The sequence below is a fragment of the Meles meles genome, chromosome 16 (assembly GCF_922984935.1).
Source record: "Meles meles chromosome 16, mMelMel3.1 paternal haplotype, whole genome shotgun sequence".
Lineage (NCBI taxonomy): Eukaryota > Metazoa > Chordata > Mammalia > Carnivora > Mustelidae > Meles > Meles meles.
The window spans coordinates 20,794,181-20,815,195 of NC_060081.1; the positions used below are offsets into that span (position 1 = coordinate 20,794,181).

The 21,015-nt window shown below is 38.4% G+C and overlaps 1 protein-coding gene across 9 annotated transcripts in view; it reads left to right on the forward strand.

Moving 5' to 3' along the window:
* The window catches only part of AFF3 (AF4/FMR2 family member 3), a 568,940-nt gene that overhangs the window by 367,156 nt on the left and 180,769 nt on the right, over positions 1 to 21,015 (forward strand). For all 9 annotated transcript variants that reach the window (XM_045981491.1, XM_045981489.1, XM_045981492.1 and 6 more), the window contains one exon: positions 8,026 to 8,106. In XM_045981491.1, the coding sequence (XP_045837447.1) occupies positions 8,026 to 8,106 (81 nt within the window). The remainder of the gene's footprint in view (positions 1 to 8,025; positions 8,107 to 21,015) is intronic.

Consider the following 21,015-nt stretch of genomic DNA (forward strand, 5'->3'; position numbering starts at 1 on the left):
GGTCAATTTTAGTTCAAATTGGACATATTCCTGAGTTTTCAATATAAAGAAACAAGTTTTCACTATGATTTTTAATAATGCTGCAGTTATATATTTTTATTTGTTGTTTGCTTACTTGTAATTTTATAGCCTAAGCCATACTATAAAAAAACGGAAGGTGTTTTCTTTTCCGGCAACCACTGTTTTTCTAAAAGCTTTCCATGAGTAATATATCCATCAAAATAATGATTGTTGTGCAAAAAGAATGAATACTGTTACGCTGAAAAAATAAATAAAATGGGAAAAAAAATAATGATTGTTGTTATTCTTAATGGACATGAATATACTATATTTACTATTATTTTGCAGACTCTAGGTCCTTCTTCTAAAGTAACACAATGAGGATATTGTTGAATTTTTGTTAATTTAGGGGGTAACTTCAGCTTTCTTGTTTGGAGCCCCAATCTGCCCAGCCTTCAAGTCTGACCGTGGAGTCTGTTGAAGTCCAGGGATGCAGGTGCCTGGGTGGCTTACTCAGTAAAGCATCTGCCTTCGGCTCAGGTCATGATCTCAGGGTCCTGGGATCGAGCCCCGTGTTGGGCTCCCTTTGGCAGGGGTATATGTCTCTCTCTTCCTCTATCCCTCCCCATGTTCATGCTCTCTCTCTTGCTTGCTCTCTCTCTCTCAAATAAATAAATAAATAAAATAAAAGCTTTAAAAAAAATAAAGCCCAGAGATGGACTGACAGTTAGAATGCACTCCCCACCCCCGTGAGGAAAGAATGGGGGTGCTTCTTCCGATTTTTCTTACTCGAGGGCTGGTGCTCTGACTCCCAGGTATGGGCCTGCAGCAGCGTTTCCCTTCACCAGACACAGTGCTCTCGTTAGCTACCCGCATTTGAAGGATATGCAGTGTAATAAAAATTACACTGTTCTGTTGTTGGCAGCACTTATCTGAGAAGGGTGTCATAACATGAATAACATGTGTGAAAGAACTGAAAAGCTGAGGGATTATTCGCATACGGAAACTGAAAACAAAGTAACAGCAGCCACTGCCACATATAAAAATTGACTCTGGCATTTAATATTTTTATTCGCAAGTGACAGAATTAATCCCATGTTTTATTTTGAAAAGAGTGAGTTTCTGAGCACAAAGAATTCTGGAGTTAGCTGTGGTCATTTGCCAGGCCTGTGGGGATAGACACCCCTTTTTAGCAGACCTCAGAGTTGGCAGCAGCTGCTGAAACATTGCTGAAAGAGAAAGAAGAATTTCAGTCTCTCCTGATTCTGGCGACCATCATATGTATCTGGTAGGACAAGTATAGCTTATTGGTGCCATCATTTTAAAGGGAGAGAAAAGAGAATCCCAGAGAAGGTAAACGAATTCCTATTATTTTATCCATTGTGCTAGGCCTCCAAAGAGCTACAAGAGAGTTTCAAAGGCACAATCCCTTCGCTCAAAGAGGTTCTAAACTAATAGGGGCTTAAAAAGTGTTTAGTCTGATAGTGGTAACACATGAAAGATAAACTCACAGCACCAGGTAACGTGGAAATGTGAAATAAGGGACACGGGTCCTGTGTAATGCAGAGTGCTTGCTAAGGATCACAGTGGTCAGTGACTTTTGTAAGGAGACAAGGCATGAGAAAGAAGGAAGAGGTAAGGGGCGCCTGGGTGGCTGAGTCATTAAGCATCCAACCCTCGATTTCAGCTCAGGTCATGATCTCAGGATCGTGAGACTGAGCCCCGCTTTGGGCTCCCTGCTTAGCAGGGAGTCTGCTTAAGATTCTCTCTCTCCCTCTTCCTCTGCCCCTCGTCCCTCCACTCTCTCTCTCTCGCTCACTCTCTCTCAAATAAATAAATAAATCTTTTTTAAAAAAGAAGGAAGAGTAAGTGAAGTTGGAGTAACATGAAAGGAAAAACAGAAAATGTCGGGACAGGAAAACATAGGGCAGGACAAGAAGTACGCCCATCTGGCAGGGAGGAGGGGAGCACCATATAGAAGAGTAGCAAGCAGTAACACTGCAGTGTTTCTTGATGGCGCCATATGACAGAGCATCTTGAATGCTTGGACCAGAGTCCTTGGGAGCTTTTGAGCAAGTGCGGTGTAGTAACTATTTTAAATAAAACGCTTCGTTGACAGTGATCAAGATAGATTGTAGTTGGGCGACAGTAGACAGGGAGAGGGACCAGGGAAATTACTTCTCTATTCGCTGATTTTAATAGGAAAATTTAAATATTGTTCAGAATTTTTCTAATTTACTCTATTTGCAAACTAAATATACTGTGCAGATCTTTATACTACAATATATACATATTGAACTCTCAAGATTTCAGACTAAAATTCAACTTTCATTTCTTCTCACCTCAAATAACAGAGTCACACTGTGTAATGACTAGATCCCCAAACCTCTGACCATTTATCCTCGGACAGGCAAATGCAGGTGATGCCAGTGTAAGTGGGTAGTTCCATAGAAGGGAGAGGGTTAAGCAAAATGAGTACACGAAATTCTGCTCACCTTGATGTTCTGGATTCCTGAGACTCAGGGTCAAGCTTGCTGGATAATAGACATGAAAACGGACACTGGCCCATGTGTCCCATGACCTTCTGAAAACTGTTATATAGAAGATAGAGAAAAGTTGGACAGTTAATGAAATGCAGTATCCTATACTGTTATCATTTAACCATCTGTTCCTTCATTTAGCAGAAAAGCGAGTGTATTTACTATAAAGAGACTTGGCATTTGAAGCTTATCTAAAAAATAAGAAGACACCCTGAAATATGTCCCTTGGATAACTAGACATCTGCTTAGAGCAATGGGACTGGAGAGGTTGTGTTAAGACAGATATGTCTGATTCCGAATCCTACGATTTGGCTAAGGAACCCAAACTCAAAACTGGAGCCCTCTTAGTGTTGAGGAATAGGGTGTGACCTCATTCCTAAGGGACAAGAAATCAAAGAGGAACAAAGGCAGACAGATCAAAGAAGTGGCAAGGGACTTTAGAAGATCAGAAGGTAGCTCCCTCAACTCTGGAGTAGTTGGCCTTACATTCTATTTTCATCCTGTCTTAGATAAACTCACAGCCTGTGGTCAGGGAAGTGGCTACTGGACAGCCAAGTGGGGGAAGGAGGAACAGTGCAGTACTGAAGGGCTGGTTAAGACGAGAGAAGTCAGGAGCATGAGTGAGGGTGGGGAACAGTGGACACAGTGGCATGGGATTGACCACCTGACAACAGACAGGAATCTTTCCTGTGAGAATGCTGTGAGACAGACTAAGTGAAATTTTAGCAGTTATGAAAAACTTCACCTTTGTTTACATTTTAAACTACTAGAAAGTACAAATTAAGCACTTTTTTAAAAACCGAATCTTATCTCATTGTTATTATGTCAAGGCTCTGTTCCCATGAGAAAGCTTACAGATATTTTCTCCAGTGTAGAGTACAGAATATACTTAGGGATCATAATAATTGCTTTAAATAACATTCTGTTTTAATATTACATAGTTTGTATTAATCATCATTAGGTTAATTATGGGTTACCTTTGCATAATGCTTCATTTTTTTATAAAAACACTTTCCTAGGGTGCCTGGGTGGCTCAGTCAGTTAAGTATCTGCCTTTGGCTCTGATCGTGACACCAGGGTCCTGGGATCAAGTCCTGCATCAGACTCCCTGCTCAATGGGAAGTCTGCTCCTCCCTCTGCCCCTACCCTCTGCTTGTGTTCTCTCTCTCTCTCTCTCAAAAACAAATAAAATCTTTAAAAAAAAAAAAAACTTTCCCAAATATTCTCTCATCTCAATTTCCCGATATCTAAAGCTCATAAAGAAATTCTCATTTTAGAGATAAGAATTCCAAAACTCAGGGACACCTGGGTGGCTCAGTGGGCTAAGCCACTGCCTTCGGCTCAGGTCATGATCTCAGGGTCCTGGGATCGAGTCCCGCATCGGGCTCTCTGCTCAGCAGGGAGCCTGCTTCCTTCTCTCTCTCTGCCTGCCTACTTGTGATCTCTCAGTCAAATAAATAAAATCTTTAAAAAAAATTCTGAAACTCAGTTTGGTTTTAATCAGTACTGTCTTTTATTGAATGATTAAACATAAGGGAACCTACGCTATGCTCCTTAAATGTATTATCTCATTTAATCTTCATGATTAAACTTGGAGATTGTTAACATCTCTATTTCCTCTGGTTCTAAAATAGCACAAGCTGAGGTTTGATTGATTCCTAAGTCTGTGGTTTGAAATCACTGCAGTTTACTGAAGATGTGATTTACCCAAGCTCACTGAGCTAGTAAGTGACAGAAGAGGAAGTAGAAACAATCTAAAGTGTACATTTAAATAGTTTGTGTAAAGAATTCTTATGTTTTTGGAAATTCTGAAGATTTAAATGTTTTAAGCAACCCTGTTGTCTTTACCCTTCCTTCATATATTTAGCAGACTTCATTAGATGGAAAAGTCACATGGAAATACTTAGATAGAATTAAAATAAAGGTAGCAATTTTGCATTGAAATATGGGCTTTCAGTTAATTCAACGAGTTAATTTTGAGTGCTTAGTATATAATGTATATAGTATATAGTATATACTGTGCTTCAGTCTACACAATGATAAGTAGGCAGTGTCCCTCTCCGAAGAAATTTTGAGTCCTTCTTTACAGGATTATGTTTAATCTGAATGTTATTGAAAGAGATTGCTGAGATTCTAAAGTATGATTTCTGTTCTGCTTTGGAGGAAGGATATCAGAAGAGGAAGAAATGGTTTTGTGCAGACCGAGGTGTATTCTCATAAAACTGAACACAAATAAGAATCTGACCTTTACTATGAGGGAGAAAAATAAGTGCATTGGGGGAGCATGAAAAGAAAATTGTTGTATCATATTGGAGTAGAAGGGGAATCAGCAAAGGCCTCAAGACATAGATGATGTTTGAAATGAGCCTTCATGAGTGGGTAGAAACCCAAAAAGCATATGAGAAAAGGGCATTCACACACAAAGAGTATAGTGTAAGTGAAAACAAAGACTGTAGTTTCCTTTATACACAGAGTGCATGTAGACTAACAAAAAAGACACAAGGCTGAAAACCAGGACCTCGTAGAAGTTCTTGAATATGAGGGTGAGGTCTTTGAGAGCAAATGTAGTGGAGTGAAAAACCAATACTGGGCTGGAAGTATGAGATATATGTGCAAATTTCAGTGGTGACATTATGAATTCAGTGAACTTGGGCAAATCAGTTCATCTCTTTAAGCTTTGACTCCCTCACCTGCATTATGGATGTAGTGGTGATTAAAGGTTGAGTTTAAATTTAAAAATTTGTTAAGTTTTTAAATTAGCCACCTGGCTGGCTCAGTTGTGAAGCATTTGCTTTTGGCTCAGGTCATGATCACAGGGTCCTGGAGTTGAGACCCGCATCAGGCTCCCTGCTCAGCGGGAAGTCTGCTCTTCCTTCTCTCACTCCCCTTGTTTGTGTTCCCTTTCTCACTATGTGTCTCTCTCTCAAATAAATAAATAAAATCTTAAAAAAAAAACAAAAGTTGTATAGAAGTGCTCTGAAAACTGCAAAGCACAACAGGAGACACCATGGCCATGGGCACCATCATATTGTTTTATATATATATATATATAATGGTATGTGAAGATTTTGGAACAGTGAAGCTTTTTGTCTGCATCTGCAGTCTAGGAAACTTGAGTTGGCTGGAGTGTAGTGGATTGATCAATAACAAAAGAAACAGAACCAACAAGGGAGCTATTAAAAGTAATTCAGGTTAAAAGTCTTAAAGGTGTGATTAGGATGGCAGAGATATTGCAGAGATACTATTCAATTTGGCATTCATTCAGAAATATACTGAGCACCCACTTTGTTCCTGGACACAAACTCGGCAGTGCTGCTTAACAGCCTCCTCCAAAGAGACAACAGGGATAGATACAGGATAGAATGGGAAGATACTTGGGGCTTTGGGGAGCAGAGGTAAGAGCAGAGAGGGGTGGAGAAGGTCACTGGATCTTCCTTTGCTTTCCATTGGCGAGACCTCTGTAACAGCAGAATGGAGAGGGAACATCTCAAATGCCTACGAGCTTAATCCACCTATGGCATAGGTGTCAAGGTGGGCAAGAGATGATAATAGTAAATCCTTCCAGGGTGGATTTGACCTTCCCTTCTGCTGCCTCTCTGTGTGGCTCTGCACTACCCAAGGAGCTGAAGAAGGAGAGTTACCTTAAAAAAAAAAAAAAAAAAAAGTGCACCTGGATGTTTATAGCAGCAGTGTCCACATAGCCAAACTATGGAAAGAGCCTAGCTGTCTGTGAACAGATGAATGGATAAAGAAGATGTGGTGTATATATACAGTGGAATACTATGCAGCCATCAAAAAACCAAAATCTTACCATTTGCAACAACATGGATGGAACTAGAGGGTATTGTGCTAAGTGAAATAAGTCAATCAGAGAAAGCCAATTTTCATTTGATCTCTCTGATACGAGGAATTTGAGAGGCAGGGTCGGGGGTCGTGGGGGGTAGGGAGGGGAAAATGAAACAAGATGGCACTGGGGAGGGAGACAAACCGTAAGAGACTCTTAATCTCAGGAAATAAACTGAGGGCTGCTAAAAGGGAGGGGGTTGGATAGGGTGGCTGTGTTATGGACATTGGGGAGGATATGTGCTGTGGTGAGTGGTGTGAATTGTATAAGACTGATGATTCACAGACCTGTACCCCGGAAACAAATAATACATTATATGTTAATAAAATTAAATAAATAAATAAATAAATAAATATATATATATATATATATATATATATATATTTTTTTTTTTTTTTTTAAAGGCACAAGACCACTCTTTTTTTTTTTTTTTTTTTTTTTTTTTTTTTTTTTTTTTTTTTTTAAGATTTTATTTATTTATTTGACAGAGAGAGATACAAGTAGGCAGAGAGGCAGGCAGAGAGAGTGAGAGGGAAGCAGGCTCCCTGCCGAGCAGAGAGCCCGATGCGGGACTCGATCCCAGGACCCTGAGATCATGACCTGAGCCGAAGGCAGCGGCCTAAACCACTGAGCCACCCAGGCGCCCCCACAAGACCACTCTTAAGAATCTCTTTGATTTGAAAAACCTGACAGATTCCCTTTTCCCCCAGGGAGGTGAGAAGATGTCTTCACCTAAAAAATGTTTCTCACTTTTCCTAAAATGGATCAACTACTGCTTCTATGCTTGCTTAGGTTTGAAAGTGGAAGGAAATTTTTTTTAAAAGGGGGTGGGTTCAAAGCTTATCTGTAAATTCCAAGTAAGTTTGCTGGTAATCAGAAATTGATTGATTCAATTTAATTGTACAATCATTTAGTAAATGCAGGTACCTTCCTGGAGATGGAACTGAAGAAGAAAACTGCAAGTGTATAAACAGCACTCCCCCTCTCTCACGGTTTAGTGAAAGTTTCTGTCAGAAAGCAGATGACAGATGATTGTGTGTTGAGCTAAAGTTGTATTCTTAATACTGTGTTATAAAAATGACACTTGTTTTTCTCCGTCCCTCCCTCCTTTTCTCTCTTTTTCGTACGTGTGATTTGTTTTTTTCACTTCTCCCTGAAAGACCAAAGTGTTGATGTGGGCTTTTTGGAAACTCATCCTAATACTAGTTTCTACTAAAATAAAGACTCCTCTCATAATGACCCTAAAGTCACTTTGTACATTCCTACAGAAACACCCTGTGAATTTTTGAGGGATTGAGTCTAAGTGAAGCAGCCCCTTTTGTACAGTGTTTCCTATAGAACTTTTACTACTAGGTTGTCCCTTTACTCAGGAGCTTAAATGAAGCGAAAATAGGACAGCCTTGCAGACCTTTTTAAGATACAAAGGGAGCATGGGGATAGCCATGGAACCAAGAGTTGGTAGAATTAGGAAAAGAGATCATGAAAGCAGATCTCACATCCTTTTTTCAAAAAAAATCCCTTTCATTCTTTATTCATCTCTTCATTTCAATCCCTTCCCGGTGTTATTAAGGCAGGCTCCAATAGCTACTGACTTTAAATACTCCTGTATTACAATGCTGTTTGTTTTTTCCCAACGTTTAGGAGATGACCTGGCTCCCACCACTTTCTGCGATTCCAGCACCTGGCAAAGTGGAACCAAGCAAATTTCCATTTCCAAATAAGGTGAGATCTTGTAGCGCTCAGGAGCAGTATGTTTTACTCACACAGAGATTTTGTAGTGGATAGTGGGTTTTCCCGTGATTTTTTTTCCCCTGTAAATATTCCTACCAGAGGCATATGGCTGATTTTCAACAGTTTGCAAGCATGTATTTATTCATCAAAGGGAGAAAATTAAGCTTCCACTTCCCTACTCTCGGCAAAATAATTGTCATTTTTTAGAAGATTGATTTTATTTATTTATTTATTTATTTATTTTATGAGAGAGAGAGAGAGAGAGAGAGCATGAGAGGGGGGAGGGTCAGAGGGAGACGCAGACTTCCTGCTGAGCAGGGAGCCTGAAGCAGGACTTGATGCTGAGACTCCAGGGTCTGAAGGCAGTTGCTTAACTAACTGAGCCACCCAGGTGCCCTATAATTGTCATTTTATCTAAAAACATTTGCGAAGTTGAAATGCATCATATAATCATCTTACACATTCAGTGTGATTGTCTTTTTTTCCCTGAAAAACTATTATTAAATTAATGATGTATCTTAAAATCAGTGTCTTGGAATTGAGGGCATGTAGTATATAATTCCTCTTTGGTATCTTTTATAAACCTTAAAGTATTTTCTAGGACTTTAAAAAACAAATTTTCATTTTCTAAGGACAAACACACACTCAAAAAATTAGCCACAATATATTTAAATTATACGTGAGTCTAAAAGGTTTTATTTTATGTTTTCTAACCATGTAGCTAATATATAACTACATATTCATAAAGATGAAATTAGGCAGATAGAAGAAGCAAAATATGAAAGTGTCTGGTACCCTCATCCAGATTTTATTTCCCTACTCAGAATTTACTCTCAGGAGTTTGGTGAATACCATTCCACTCATCTTCCCTGTGCATGATAGACATAAATGATCTTATGCTGTTTTTAAAAACTCTTAGATGGTATAGTTCTAAAAGCATTTCTTCTTAGAGTTGATTCTTTTTGGGTACCGTGAATGCATATTATTGCTAAATATTAACACTGTAACCTTTTAAAGTGAATTATTAAAATAACAATGCATTATAATGATCACAGTGGTAAATTTCATTCTGAGCTGATTTTTACTTCCCTTAACAAAAGGTATCTAGAGATCTTTCCACGTAAAAATATAGAGATGTTCTTCATTCTTCTTAATTGCAGCAAAATATTTTATGGTATGAATCTGTTGTAGTTTATTTAATCAAGCTCCTTTTGATGGACACTGAGATTGGTTAGGGTTTGTTATCACAAACACTATTATAATGAACATTATTTCTGTAAATGCCTCTTTATATGCCTCTTATTGAAAGTCTCTAGTGTGGATACCTAGAAGAGGAATTGGGTGCTTGACTGCGTGTCAGCAGTATTTCTTTATGCACCTTTGCCAGTGTTTAACATTATCTGGTTTTATATCATTGTGTCTGTAGTGTGGATAAAAAAATTGATACCCCATTGTTTTAATTTGCATTTCTCCAATTACTTCTGAGTTTGAGCATTGACTATTTTTCCTTTACAAATTGCCCGTTCATATCCATTATCACTTTTAAAAAATGATTTGTACAAATTCCTTATATCTTATTCATTTGTCTGTTATATATGATGCAACTATTTTCTTGCAACCTTATTTATGTACATTTTATACTAGCAAAGTGTTTAATTTTTATGTCAGAGAAAAATGATTTTTCCTACTCCAACATTCTAACAATGTTCTCTATTTTATTATCATTTTTATAGTTTGATTTTTGGGTTTTAAAACAATTTTTATAGATGGTATAACATAAGATTCTAACTTTATTCTTTTCAGTGGTTAGTAAATTATTGTAACACTATCAACTGATTAGCCCATGTTCCCCTCATTGGTTTGAAATACCACCTAAATCAATAATTGAATTTCTCATAAATACATGGATTTGTTTCACGACTGTCCAGCCTTTTTTTTTTTCCAAAATATTTATCTAATTCTTTCCCAATAACTCATTTTTGAATCAGAGGTCTACAAGCTTTTTCCATAAAGGATCAAGATTGTAAATAATTTAGGCTTTGAAGACATACCTAAATGAATAAATGTGGCTATGTTCAGAGAAAATTTTATTTACTGAAATAGGTAGTGGCACAATATATAAAGAACCTCTTATAACCCAACAATAAAAAGGTAAAAGAATGGGCAAAGGATTTAAATAGACATTTCTCCCAAGAAGGTCTACAAATGCCTGATACGTATATGGAAAGACACTGTCAGCACTGTAAATCATTAGAGTTTCAAATCAGAACCACACGGAGATACTTCTTCATACCTAATTAAATAGCTAAAATCAAAGACAAACAATAACCAGTGTTGACAAGAGTACTAAGGGGAGGCGAACCATAAGAGACTATGGACTCTGAAAAACAACCTGAGGGTTTTGAAGGGTCAGGGGTGGAAGGTTGGGGGAACAGGTGGTGGGTAATAGGGAGGGCACGTTTTGCATGGAGCACTGGGTGTTGTGCAAAAACAATGAATACTGTTACGCTGAAAAAATAAATAAAATGGAAAAAAAAAAAAAAGAAATTGGAACCCCGCTATCAGTTGCTGGTAGGATCCAAAAATGATGCAGCCTCTTTGAAAGACACTTCAGCAGTTCCTCAAAAGGTTAAGCATCTGGTTATTATATGACCCAGCAATTCCACTCTCAGGTGTATACCCAAGAGAACTGAAAAGGAATGCTACCAGGTGTTATATATTTATTTACTGAACTCCTTTTGATCCTGGGAGATTTGCGTGTGTGTGTGTGTGTGTGGACTTACATTTTCCAAAGCGGGGAGAACAGAATGCGTAGCAGTAAAATATATGACATGTTAGATGACGGTATGTAGTGAAGAATGGTAAGTCAGGAGAGGAAGATAATGAATGCTGATGGTGAATGGAGATGGATGAATTTTAAATAGGGAGCTTAAGAAAGGCCCTGCTGTGGAGGTGACACTTGAGCTGAAGGTAGAGAAGGAGGAAGTCAAGCAGACCAGTGGCCAAAGAATTCTGGCAGATGGAGGTGAAAGTGCCTGGCTGCTGGGGGAACATCAAGAACAGTGGAGTCGGAGCGAACCAGGCAAGGAGCAGTAAGTGACACCACATTGTGCTGGGCCAGTAGGACCATTGAAAGGACTTGGGCTTTATGTGAACCGAGAATCTGTTAAAGAGTTCTGCAAATAACAAATATGTTGTGTTTTACCCTTCTTATTGTGTCAACGGGAAGCTATACATCTTTGCTATATTCATGACATTAACAAGGACGATTCTAATCATTGAGTGTAGTTGTTATCAGTAGGTATAAGAATTGCTTATTGTATGTCCATCTCAGATAGATTCCTTCTATTTCTAGCTTTCTGAACATTTTCATGGATTGATTTATTTTTTCATTTGTAAAGCTTAAGATATAATTTGCAAACAGTATCCTGCAAGTTTTGAAAAACACATATGCTCCTGAGACCATCACACTCAAGATATAGAAGCATTCCATCACCTATGATTAGTTTCCTTGAGTATAGTGGATTGTTCATTTGATATACTTTTATATTCAATATGCCAATATTTAATTTAGGAATTTTACTCCTGTGTTCATAAGTCACCTTGGTCTAGGTATCTTTTTGTGTATGCTAGTTCAGTTTTGACACCAGGAATATAACAGCCTTCCATAATGATTTCTTTAGCTTTCTACCTTTTTCTGTGTTCTGGAATACTTTTTATGACATGCCCCTCTTTAAAGACGTAGAGTAACTCAACCATAAAACATACTATCCATAGTTTTCTTTTAAGAGTAGATCTTTAATTGTATTTTCATTTTCTTCTATGCCTATTGGCTTTTTCAAATTTTATACTTCCTCTTGGATTAATTAATCTTTGTTTTTTCCTTTTTTTTCCCCCTTTGGGATTTTCAAACATCTACATAATACTCTGTTTTTCTAGTAATTGCCTTCAGAATTTTAATACATTAACCTAGTTAAACTCATTTTTATCAATACTATAATTAACTCATATCTATATTCTACCCCAACTATAAAGCACTTTTACTTTGATCTCCCTCACCATCATCTCTCAGTTTGAGACTACAATATTTCAAACTGTCATTATTATAACCATTTTTTAGCATTGCACCTTAACAGTTATTTGTTAGTTTCTAAATTGGTCATTTTTCTTGTGTCTCAACTCTTCTTCTTTTTAAGATGTGCTTATTATTTTTGCTAGAGTGTATTTTCAAGCAGGTTTTTAGTCCAGACATGACCTAGAGTCTCTGATAGTCCTTTTTCTACACTTACTTTTAATCCTTCCATATCTCCTCTCTGTTCACTCCTTCGGTGATTTCATCTAATTCATCTAATTATTGCTTTAAATACTCTCTGTGCCAAGCTTATGACATCTGATTTTATGTCTCTGGCCTCTTCTCCATCGTCCAAACTCCATACTTGATATCTGCTTACTTACTCAACATCTCCACTTGGATAACAAACATCTTAAGCTTGATACATCAAACACTGAGCTTTTAATCCCCTCCACAAGCCTTTTATCCCAGTGTTTCTTAGTAAGTGATTTCTCCATTTTTGCAGCTGGCTCAGCCCAAAACCCTTGGAATCATCTGTATTTGTTTTCTAACAGACCTGTAACAAAATACACAAAGTGGGCAGCTTAAAATAAAGTTCTGGAGGCTGGAAGTCTGACATCAGGGTGTCAGCAGGGCCATGTTTCCTCTGACGGCTCTAGGGAAGAATCTTTCCTTGCCTCTTCCTAGCTTCTGATGACTTTCATTTCTGCCCCTAAATACATAAGGCTTTCCTACCTCTGTGTGTCTCTGTGTCTGTAAGGACAGCAGTCATTAAATTTAGGGTCCATCCTAATCTGGTGTGACCTTATCTTAGCTTGATTTTATCTGCAAGAACCTTATTTCCACATAAGGTCAAATTCACAGATTCTGAGTGGACATGGGCTTTTGGAGGATGCTGTTCAACTCAGTACATCATCCTTAACTCCTCTTTCACCCATATCACACATCCAGCCCATCATTAAATCAAGTCTACTCTACTTTCAAAATATATCCCAAATCTAAATGCTTCCCCCACCATCACAGCTACCTACTTGGTCTACACTATCACCTCCTGCATTAATTGCTGCAACAGCTCCCCAACTGGTCTTCCTGTTTCCAGACGTGCTCTACCTGCCATCTATTCCAAGCCATCATCCATTTAGTGTGGACTCTTAAGAGTGCTCCAGCCATTCGTCCTACCCTCTAGCACATAGTCTCTTCTCTAAACAGTAGCCTCAACATTTTTTCAAGTCTTGTTTTTTAATCAATTCAGCCTCTCTGTGTCTTTTGATTGGAGAATTCAGTCCATTTACATTTGAAGTAATTTATTGATAGGTATATGCTTATTGTCATTTTGTTAGTTGTTTTCTAGCTGTTTTTGAAGTTTCTTTCTGTTCTTTTCTACTTCTTTTGTTCTCTTCCTTTGTGGTTTCTTTTTTTTTTTTAATCTTTAGTAAAGGTAGTGAATTAATTATTATAATGGTAGAATGATGGTTCTTTTTTTTTAAAGATTTTATTTATTTATTTGAGAGAGAGAGAGACAGTGAGGGAGAGTATGAGAGGGGAGAAGGTCAGAGGGAGCAGACTCCCCATGGAGCAGGGAGCCTGATGTGGGACTCTATCCCAGGACTCTGGGATCATGACCCAAGCCAAAGGCAGTCACTTAACCAACTGAGCCACCCAGGCTCCCGAAGACTTTCTTTAATGGAATGCTTATATTCTTTTCCCTTTATCTTTTCTGTATTTACTATAGGTTTTTGTTTTGTGGTTACCATGAGGCTTACATGTACAAGTTATATCTGTAACAATCTATTTTAAATTGATAATGACTTTAATCCCATTTTAAGCTGAACATTTTTACCCTCCTCCTGTCATGTTTTGGTTTTGGGTTTTGGGGTCACATTTTACATCTTTCATCTTTTGCATCCCCTAGTTATTATAATCATAGTTATTTTTTTACCACTTGTGTCTTTTAACCATCATTCTACCCTTATAATAATTAATCTACTACCTTTACTAAAGATTGATTTTTCCAGTTGAGTTTTACTTTCACTTGTTTTCTTGTTACTAATTAGGCCACTTCTTTTCAGCTTCATGAAGTCCCTTCATCATTACGTAATGAGCTCCTTTAGCTTTTGCTGTCTGGATAATTTTGCTGGGTAGAGTATTCTTGGTTAGATTTTTCCTTCAGCACTTTGCATATATCCTGCCACTCCCTTCTAAACTGTAAAGTTTGTGCTGAAACTCTTATGGGGGATCCCTTGTACTTAACAAATTATTTTTCTCTGGCTGCTTTTTTAAAAAATATTTTATTTATTTACTTGAGAGAGCAGGAGAGGGGGTGAGGGTTAGAGGGAGAAGTAGACTCCCTGCTCAATGCAGGACTCAATCCCAGGACTCTAGGGTCATGACCTGAGCCAAAGGCAGTCATTTAACCAACCGAGCCACCCAAGAGCCCCTCTCTTGCTGCTTCTCATATTCTCTTTTTTCTTTAACTTCTGACATTTTAAATCATAATGTATCTTGATGTGTGTCTCTTTGGATTCATCTTTTTTGGAATTCTCTGGGATTCTTGGATCTGGATTCCTATTTCCTTCCCCAAGGTGGGGAAATTTTCGGCCATTATTTCTTCTAATATGATTTCTATTCCTTTCATTCTCTTTTTCTCTTGGGAACCTTACAATGAAAATGTTAGTCTATTGTCCAGTATGGCCTTTAAGCTGTCTTCACTTATTTTTTTTTTTAAATTTTCAAGGGATTCAGCTATTTTTTTTTTAAAGATTCTATTTATTTATTTGATAGACAGAGATCACAAGTAGGCAGAGAGGCAGGCAGAGAGAGAGGAGGAAGCAGGTTCCCTGCTGAGCAGAGAGCCCCATGCGGGGCTCGATCCCAGGACCCTGAGACCATGACCTGAGCTGAAGGCAGAGGCTTAACCCACTGAGCCACCCAGGTGCCCCTGTCTTCACTTATTTCATTCTTTTTTTTCTTCTCCCTGCTCTGACTGGTGAGTTCCACTGGCTTGTCTTTGAGTAGAATGATCCTTTCTTCTGCTTCACTTATTCTGTTGCTGAAACCTGTGGTGTATTTCTCAGCTCAGTCATTGCATTCTTCACCTCTATGACTTCTGTTTGGGACTCTCTTATATTTTCCATCTTTTTGTGGAAATTCTCACTGCGTTCATCCATTCTTCTCACCCATTCAGTAAAGATTTTACTACCATTGTTTTGAACTCTTTATCAGGTAAATTACTTACCTCTGTTTCATTAAGGGTTTTTTTTTTCCTGAAGTTTTGTTTTCATTTGGAACATATTCCTCTACCTTTTCATTTTCTTGATTCTCTATGTTGGTTTCTATGTAGTAGATATAATAACCACCTCTCCCAGTCTTGAAGGAGTGGCCTTGGATCTGAAATGAAGCTTTTTATTCAGCCTTTCCCCAGATCACGGTCACCTCACAAACCTGTGTGCTTGTCCAAGCAATGTACTATATTTTTAACAGCTCCTAATAGTTCAGGATGCGCCAAGACATGTCAGTGTCCCAAAGGGAAGGATTTCAGCACCTAGATTCAGACTGACTGGAAAGCAGACCCACAGGCAGCAGGGATTTTTTTGGTTTTTTGTTTTGTTTTGTTCTTAACATACAATGAATTATTAGCCCCAGGGGTACAGGTCTGTGAATCGTAAGGCTTACGCACTTCACAGCACTCACCATCGCATATACCCTCCCCTGTGTGCCATTATCAGGTATTTCAACCCAGAAAAAAAAAATTGAATTTGATTTGCCTTCTCTTCATTTTTGTAGAAGTCTCATAAGTTTTGAAATGCAAATAAAGGACTCAAAGTTGTAGAACCTTTTCCATCCTCAGAAGGCATATTGGGAATGGATGTGTGGCATCCAAGACCTTTATCTCCAGCTCAGATTAGCTAGAGTGGGTTCTGTGGTGTGGAATGAAAAACACTGACGGATAGAACTCCATGATGTTGGAAAAAGGACGTTCTGCTGTAGGAAATTTGGTGGAATGTTATTAAAAGGAATGAAGACCAGATAAACTGAAGCAGTAACTATGAACTTTAAAATAATCTGTGTAGAGTAACTCAGGAGCAGGCTGTTGCCATGTTATAAGGACATGAGGACAACAATAGTCTGGCAACATGGGGCCATGTTTTGCAGAAGCAGAACAGACTTCATCTGCGTTGAGTCACAGTCTTTCTAGAACCCGTTGTCACTGCCTTGTGTCAGAGTCTGGTGGATCACACATTAAAAGTCCTTTTCAAGGATTTCTTTTCCACACATCTATAATTTCTATAACTTTCTTTTTTTAATATACCTTTCTTTTTAAATTTAGATTTTTGTCCTCAGTTTTCCCTTTTAATTTTATTTATTTATTTATTTTAGAAAGATTTTATTTTTAAGTAATTTCTACACCCAACCTGGGGCTCAGATTTACAACCCTGAGATCACGTGTCCCATGCTCCACTGACTGAGCCAGCCAAGCGCCCCTTAAATTTTCTCTTTTTACATAACGAGTTTTACTTTAGGACAAAGTTACTTTCTTTTTTCTCAACAAAAATGTTTTCTCTTTTCATGCTTTGTGTGGCAATGGATGCTGGCTCTGGTGGGAACAACCTGGTCTGGAACTATTCTTACTGATCAGTGTTTCAAGCATTATACAAGAATTCTAGCATCATTTTAGAAAGGATAACCCTGTTGCCTCTTTGTACACTAGAAGGAGAAGAAAGGCAGCAAGTGTGAAGGAAAGTGCTTTAAAAATGGAAAGTTCCTTTTCTGTCTCCCTCTTGGTGTTCCTAACATGCTTTAAGTTGTAGCACAAAGTATTTGGGCTAAAACCCCATGTTTTAGCCTTACCTTGAAAGAAACATTTAAATTAATTATAAATTACCTTATTTCAATTCTTTTGAGCTTTATTGAAAAGAATGACGAGAAAGTGATGGATGGGGGTGAAGGGACACCCCACAAGTCAGGAGGCTCCTTTTTCTGTAGTAACTAGCTTCAGGCATGGGTCCGAAAATAAGAGAAATATATTTCCATTTCTTGCCTTTTATAATTCTAACGCTGGATTGAGAGACAAGCAAGGAGAGAACGAGTGGAGAAGTCCTTAGAGGCTTCCAAAGGGCCATTTTTAAGTAATAAACCTTCACAGTATGAGGATCGTCCTTAAGCTACATGACTTAAGAACTGCCATATTTTACTGATCTAAAGTAGATGTGGTTTTTTTACATCTTAAGTTCCCTAAAATCAGGATTTGTTTCATAGTTGATGGCATCTTAAAATTAATTGGCAGTAGTGTTCTTTCATAGCAGTATGAAAGGTATGGAGGGAAGTATGGAGGGAAGGTAGCCTTAGACAGTTTCGATGGCAGGTTACACATGACAAAATACAGTCTTTATTATAGTGCTTCATTGAAGGCTTTCTCAGACACCAGGGCACTTGGTTATTTCTATCTTTAGCCAAATGATGTGTACAAACTTTACTTCCCAGCGAAACATGACATTTAAAGAAGGTTTAGGATCCCCATGTACCAAACAACAGGTGTTGGGAATTCAGGAGAAGAATGAATTCCCATCTGTACATATTCTTGCAAGTAAGCAGAAGTGGCTATCCCCTTTGTGCACGTGTCAGAATGACACACAATTGATGAATGACACTGGCAAACCAGAAGCAGTCAATTAACCTTAGCAGTGTCCTGTTATGGGATGACAGGTAACTTATTTTTTTTTAATACTTTACTGCTTTTCTGAATTTTCTTTAATGAATAGATATTACTGCTGTTTGTTTCTTCAAACAGTAAATGCTCCTTAACAAGACAGAGCCCCCCCTTGGATCAAGACAGTAATCATAGTAGCATTCTTTTTATGATATTTATCCAGTTGTATGCTTTAAATATGTGCGATTTATATCATGTAATTTGTACCTTAATAAAGCTGGGTTTGTCTTTTTTTGTTGAAGAGTCATAATTGAAAAGATGATTTCTGTAGTGGCAGTGTGATACAGTGCAGTAAAAACATAAAGCACTTGCGTCCTTCTGAGATTCAGGAAGGTTTCAAAAAGCAGGTAACCCTTGAGTGTTTTTTTCTGGGCCTTGAAGAAAGAATGAAGTTTGCCAAGCAGAAAACAGAAAATGGCAGGACATGCATCCCAAGGACAAAGAAAGGATGCAAAAGCTTAAAGTGCCCTTGCAGAGCTGCTGTGACATCCCTTTCAGCCCCGGGTTATAATATTTTGTATACCCATCATCTTCACTGCTAACTCACTGGACCCCGGGGCCCTGTAGGCAGAGATTTTGTACACTCACTCTGCAACCCTTAAGGTGCCTGACAGAACCTTGCAGTCCTTGTAGAGTGCTCCCAGAGGGGGCCAAAATAAGAATGTGCGGACGGGGTTAGCAACTCCCCAAGCATCTACTTACAGAAAGCAAGGGTCTTTGAGAAAAAGAAGGGAAGAGACAGAGAGAAAGTCTTTGAAATAGAAACTATAGGCAAATGGGTTCCTAAGTGGCAGGAAATACATTACTTAAGGACTTAAGTAAGTGCTTGGGCCCTTTGGGAGGGAGGGGGTTTGTTTCCTTCTGCTCTGAACCCAGCCTAGCCCTGGCTCAGTGAAAGAGGAAGGGTCTGTACATTTTGTGGCAGACCCAGGGTTTTGCAGCTACCTTGAGGGCAGGACTCCTTCAAAGCTGCAGCCACCAGCCCTGTTGTTGGCCAGCAGAGACCTAGTCAGAATGAAGACAGGGTCCTGTGGATGTAATTATGGGAGGAGCTTCATAAGGTAACTCATGCTCTCAACCATCCCGCTGGCTATGTGCTGGCCGTATGTCGATGAGAAGAGTAATGGGGTATCATTCACACCCACAGAGTGGCATGGTCTAAAAACACTCGGGTTACAGTCAATATTTTCAAGCTAGTAAGCTTGAAACCAGAAGACGTTGGTTGCAAACACAATATTACATATTAAGACAGAGTCTTTATTTTATTTTGCCTCTCCAGAACTCTCTTTGTCTCTAGAAGGGCAGACTTTTATGGTGATTTTTTTTTAACCAATTACTTTAACCGTTTTCTGCCCCTCTTCACTGCCTACACAAAATAGAAATAGTAATCACCATTAATTATGCAAATATTTTAGGTAAAATTCAAAGTCTGGCGATCTCTGAAATACATGACCTTTTAGTATATAATTATAATTCAGGTTATCTATAGGTTTATTTTTGGTTCTCTGCTCTAGGGTCTACGGTCTGTAGTCATCGTCTGAGCTTTAGGATGCCTAACGTGCACCAAGAAATAAAATAAGCTCTTTCAAGAGTATGAGCAAACAGTCTCACAAAAATTTGAACTTTTTCTTTTAATAATGAACTTAATGCAGGGCACTTGGCTCAGTCGGTTAAGTGTCTGACTCTTGATTCCAGCTCAGGTCTTGATCTCAGGGTCATGAGTTCAAACCCTGCATTTGTCTCCGCACTGAGCATGGAGCCTACTTCAAAAAAAAGAAAGAGGGGTGCCTGGGTGGCTCAGTGGGTTAAGCCTCTGCCTTCAGCTCAGGTCATGATCCCGGGGTCCTGCGATCGAGCCCAGCATCGGGCTCTCTGCTTGGCGGGGAGCCAGCTTCCCCCTCTCTCTCTACTTGCCTCTGATCTCTGTCTGTTAAATAAATTTTAAAAATCTTTAAAAAAAGAGAGAGAGAGAGAGAGAGAATGAACTTAATGCTGAAAAGTATCTCAAATGCCATTCTTGTCTATTTGATGGTGAGTGAATGTTTATCTGTCTAGTACAAGACACCTGCAAAATGTCAAAATCTACAGACCTCTCAGAGGAGTCAAAGGACTTTTCACATATCAAAGCTAACACTAATTTATGTTCAAATGTAATCTCTTAATTAATTAGAAAAGATGGAAACATACCAGTCCATTTGGAGGATTTAACCATGGATGTCTTTTTAATAACAACTATCCAAAGTAGGCCCAAATCATTTTTTTATGAGAATTATACTTTAGCGCATCATTTTAGGAACAATATTTCATCTTAATACACTGTTTCCAAAATTTGAATCTCAGATTGAGAGTTGAGCTTGTTCCTTTTTCTTCATATGAATAGTTCATCATTACTAACATTAACATTAAAAGCATCTGTGTATGACTCAGTCTGTTAAACAGAGGGGGGAATCCCTTCCCTTCCCTATTTTCCAACCCAGCCCCTACCCAGCAGTCTGTCTGATTTTATACTGGTCCAGTGGAATGCCTTTTGAAAACCTCATCTGCATTTGAATATGCAACAAGTCATAAAGGACATCTCCTGTCCCACGACAAACATATTCATGGAGCAAAACTCTAGTAAAATACATTAAACTATATAATAGAAGTTAATTCCATTGCACTGGATTTGTGTCCCATGCACTGAAATTATAAAGGAGTTTCACTGGAACTTCTGTGTTGCCCCTTATTCTTTTACATTCCTACCATCTCGATTAATTCATCCTTTTGCAGCTGTCCTTTATATTTCACACTAAATGGGAAATAAGTGGGAAATATTTAGCAAATAAAAAGGACGTGAATTCCCAAAGTAAAAGTTAGCATTTCACTTTAGTGCAAGTAAAATCAGGTTCAATTGCTATTTACCTAAGCAGTAACTAAACTCAAAATACTATGTAGTTCTGGCTTTCCGCCATTGCAGGTAAGTGGAAATCTGCAATAATCTTTTCATCCACCAATGTGAGACTGACAGCAGTTGTTCAGTGGATTGTCCCTGGTGGAATGGTTGCCAGCCTCATCTGTAGAAAGGTGATGAGAGTAAATGTACGTCCAAAGGGAACTGGGTTAAATTAAAAGTAATATAATA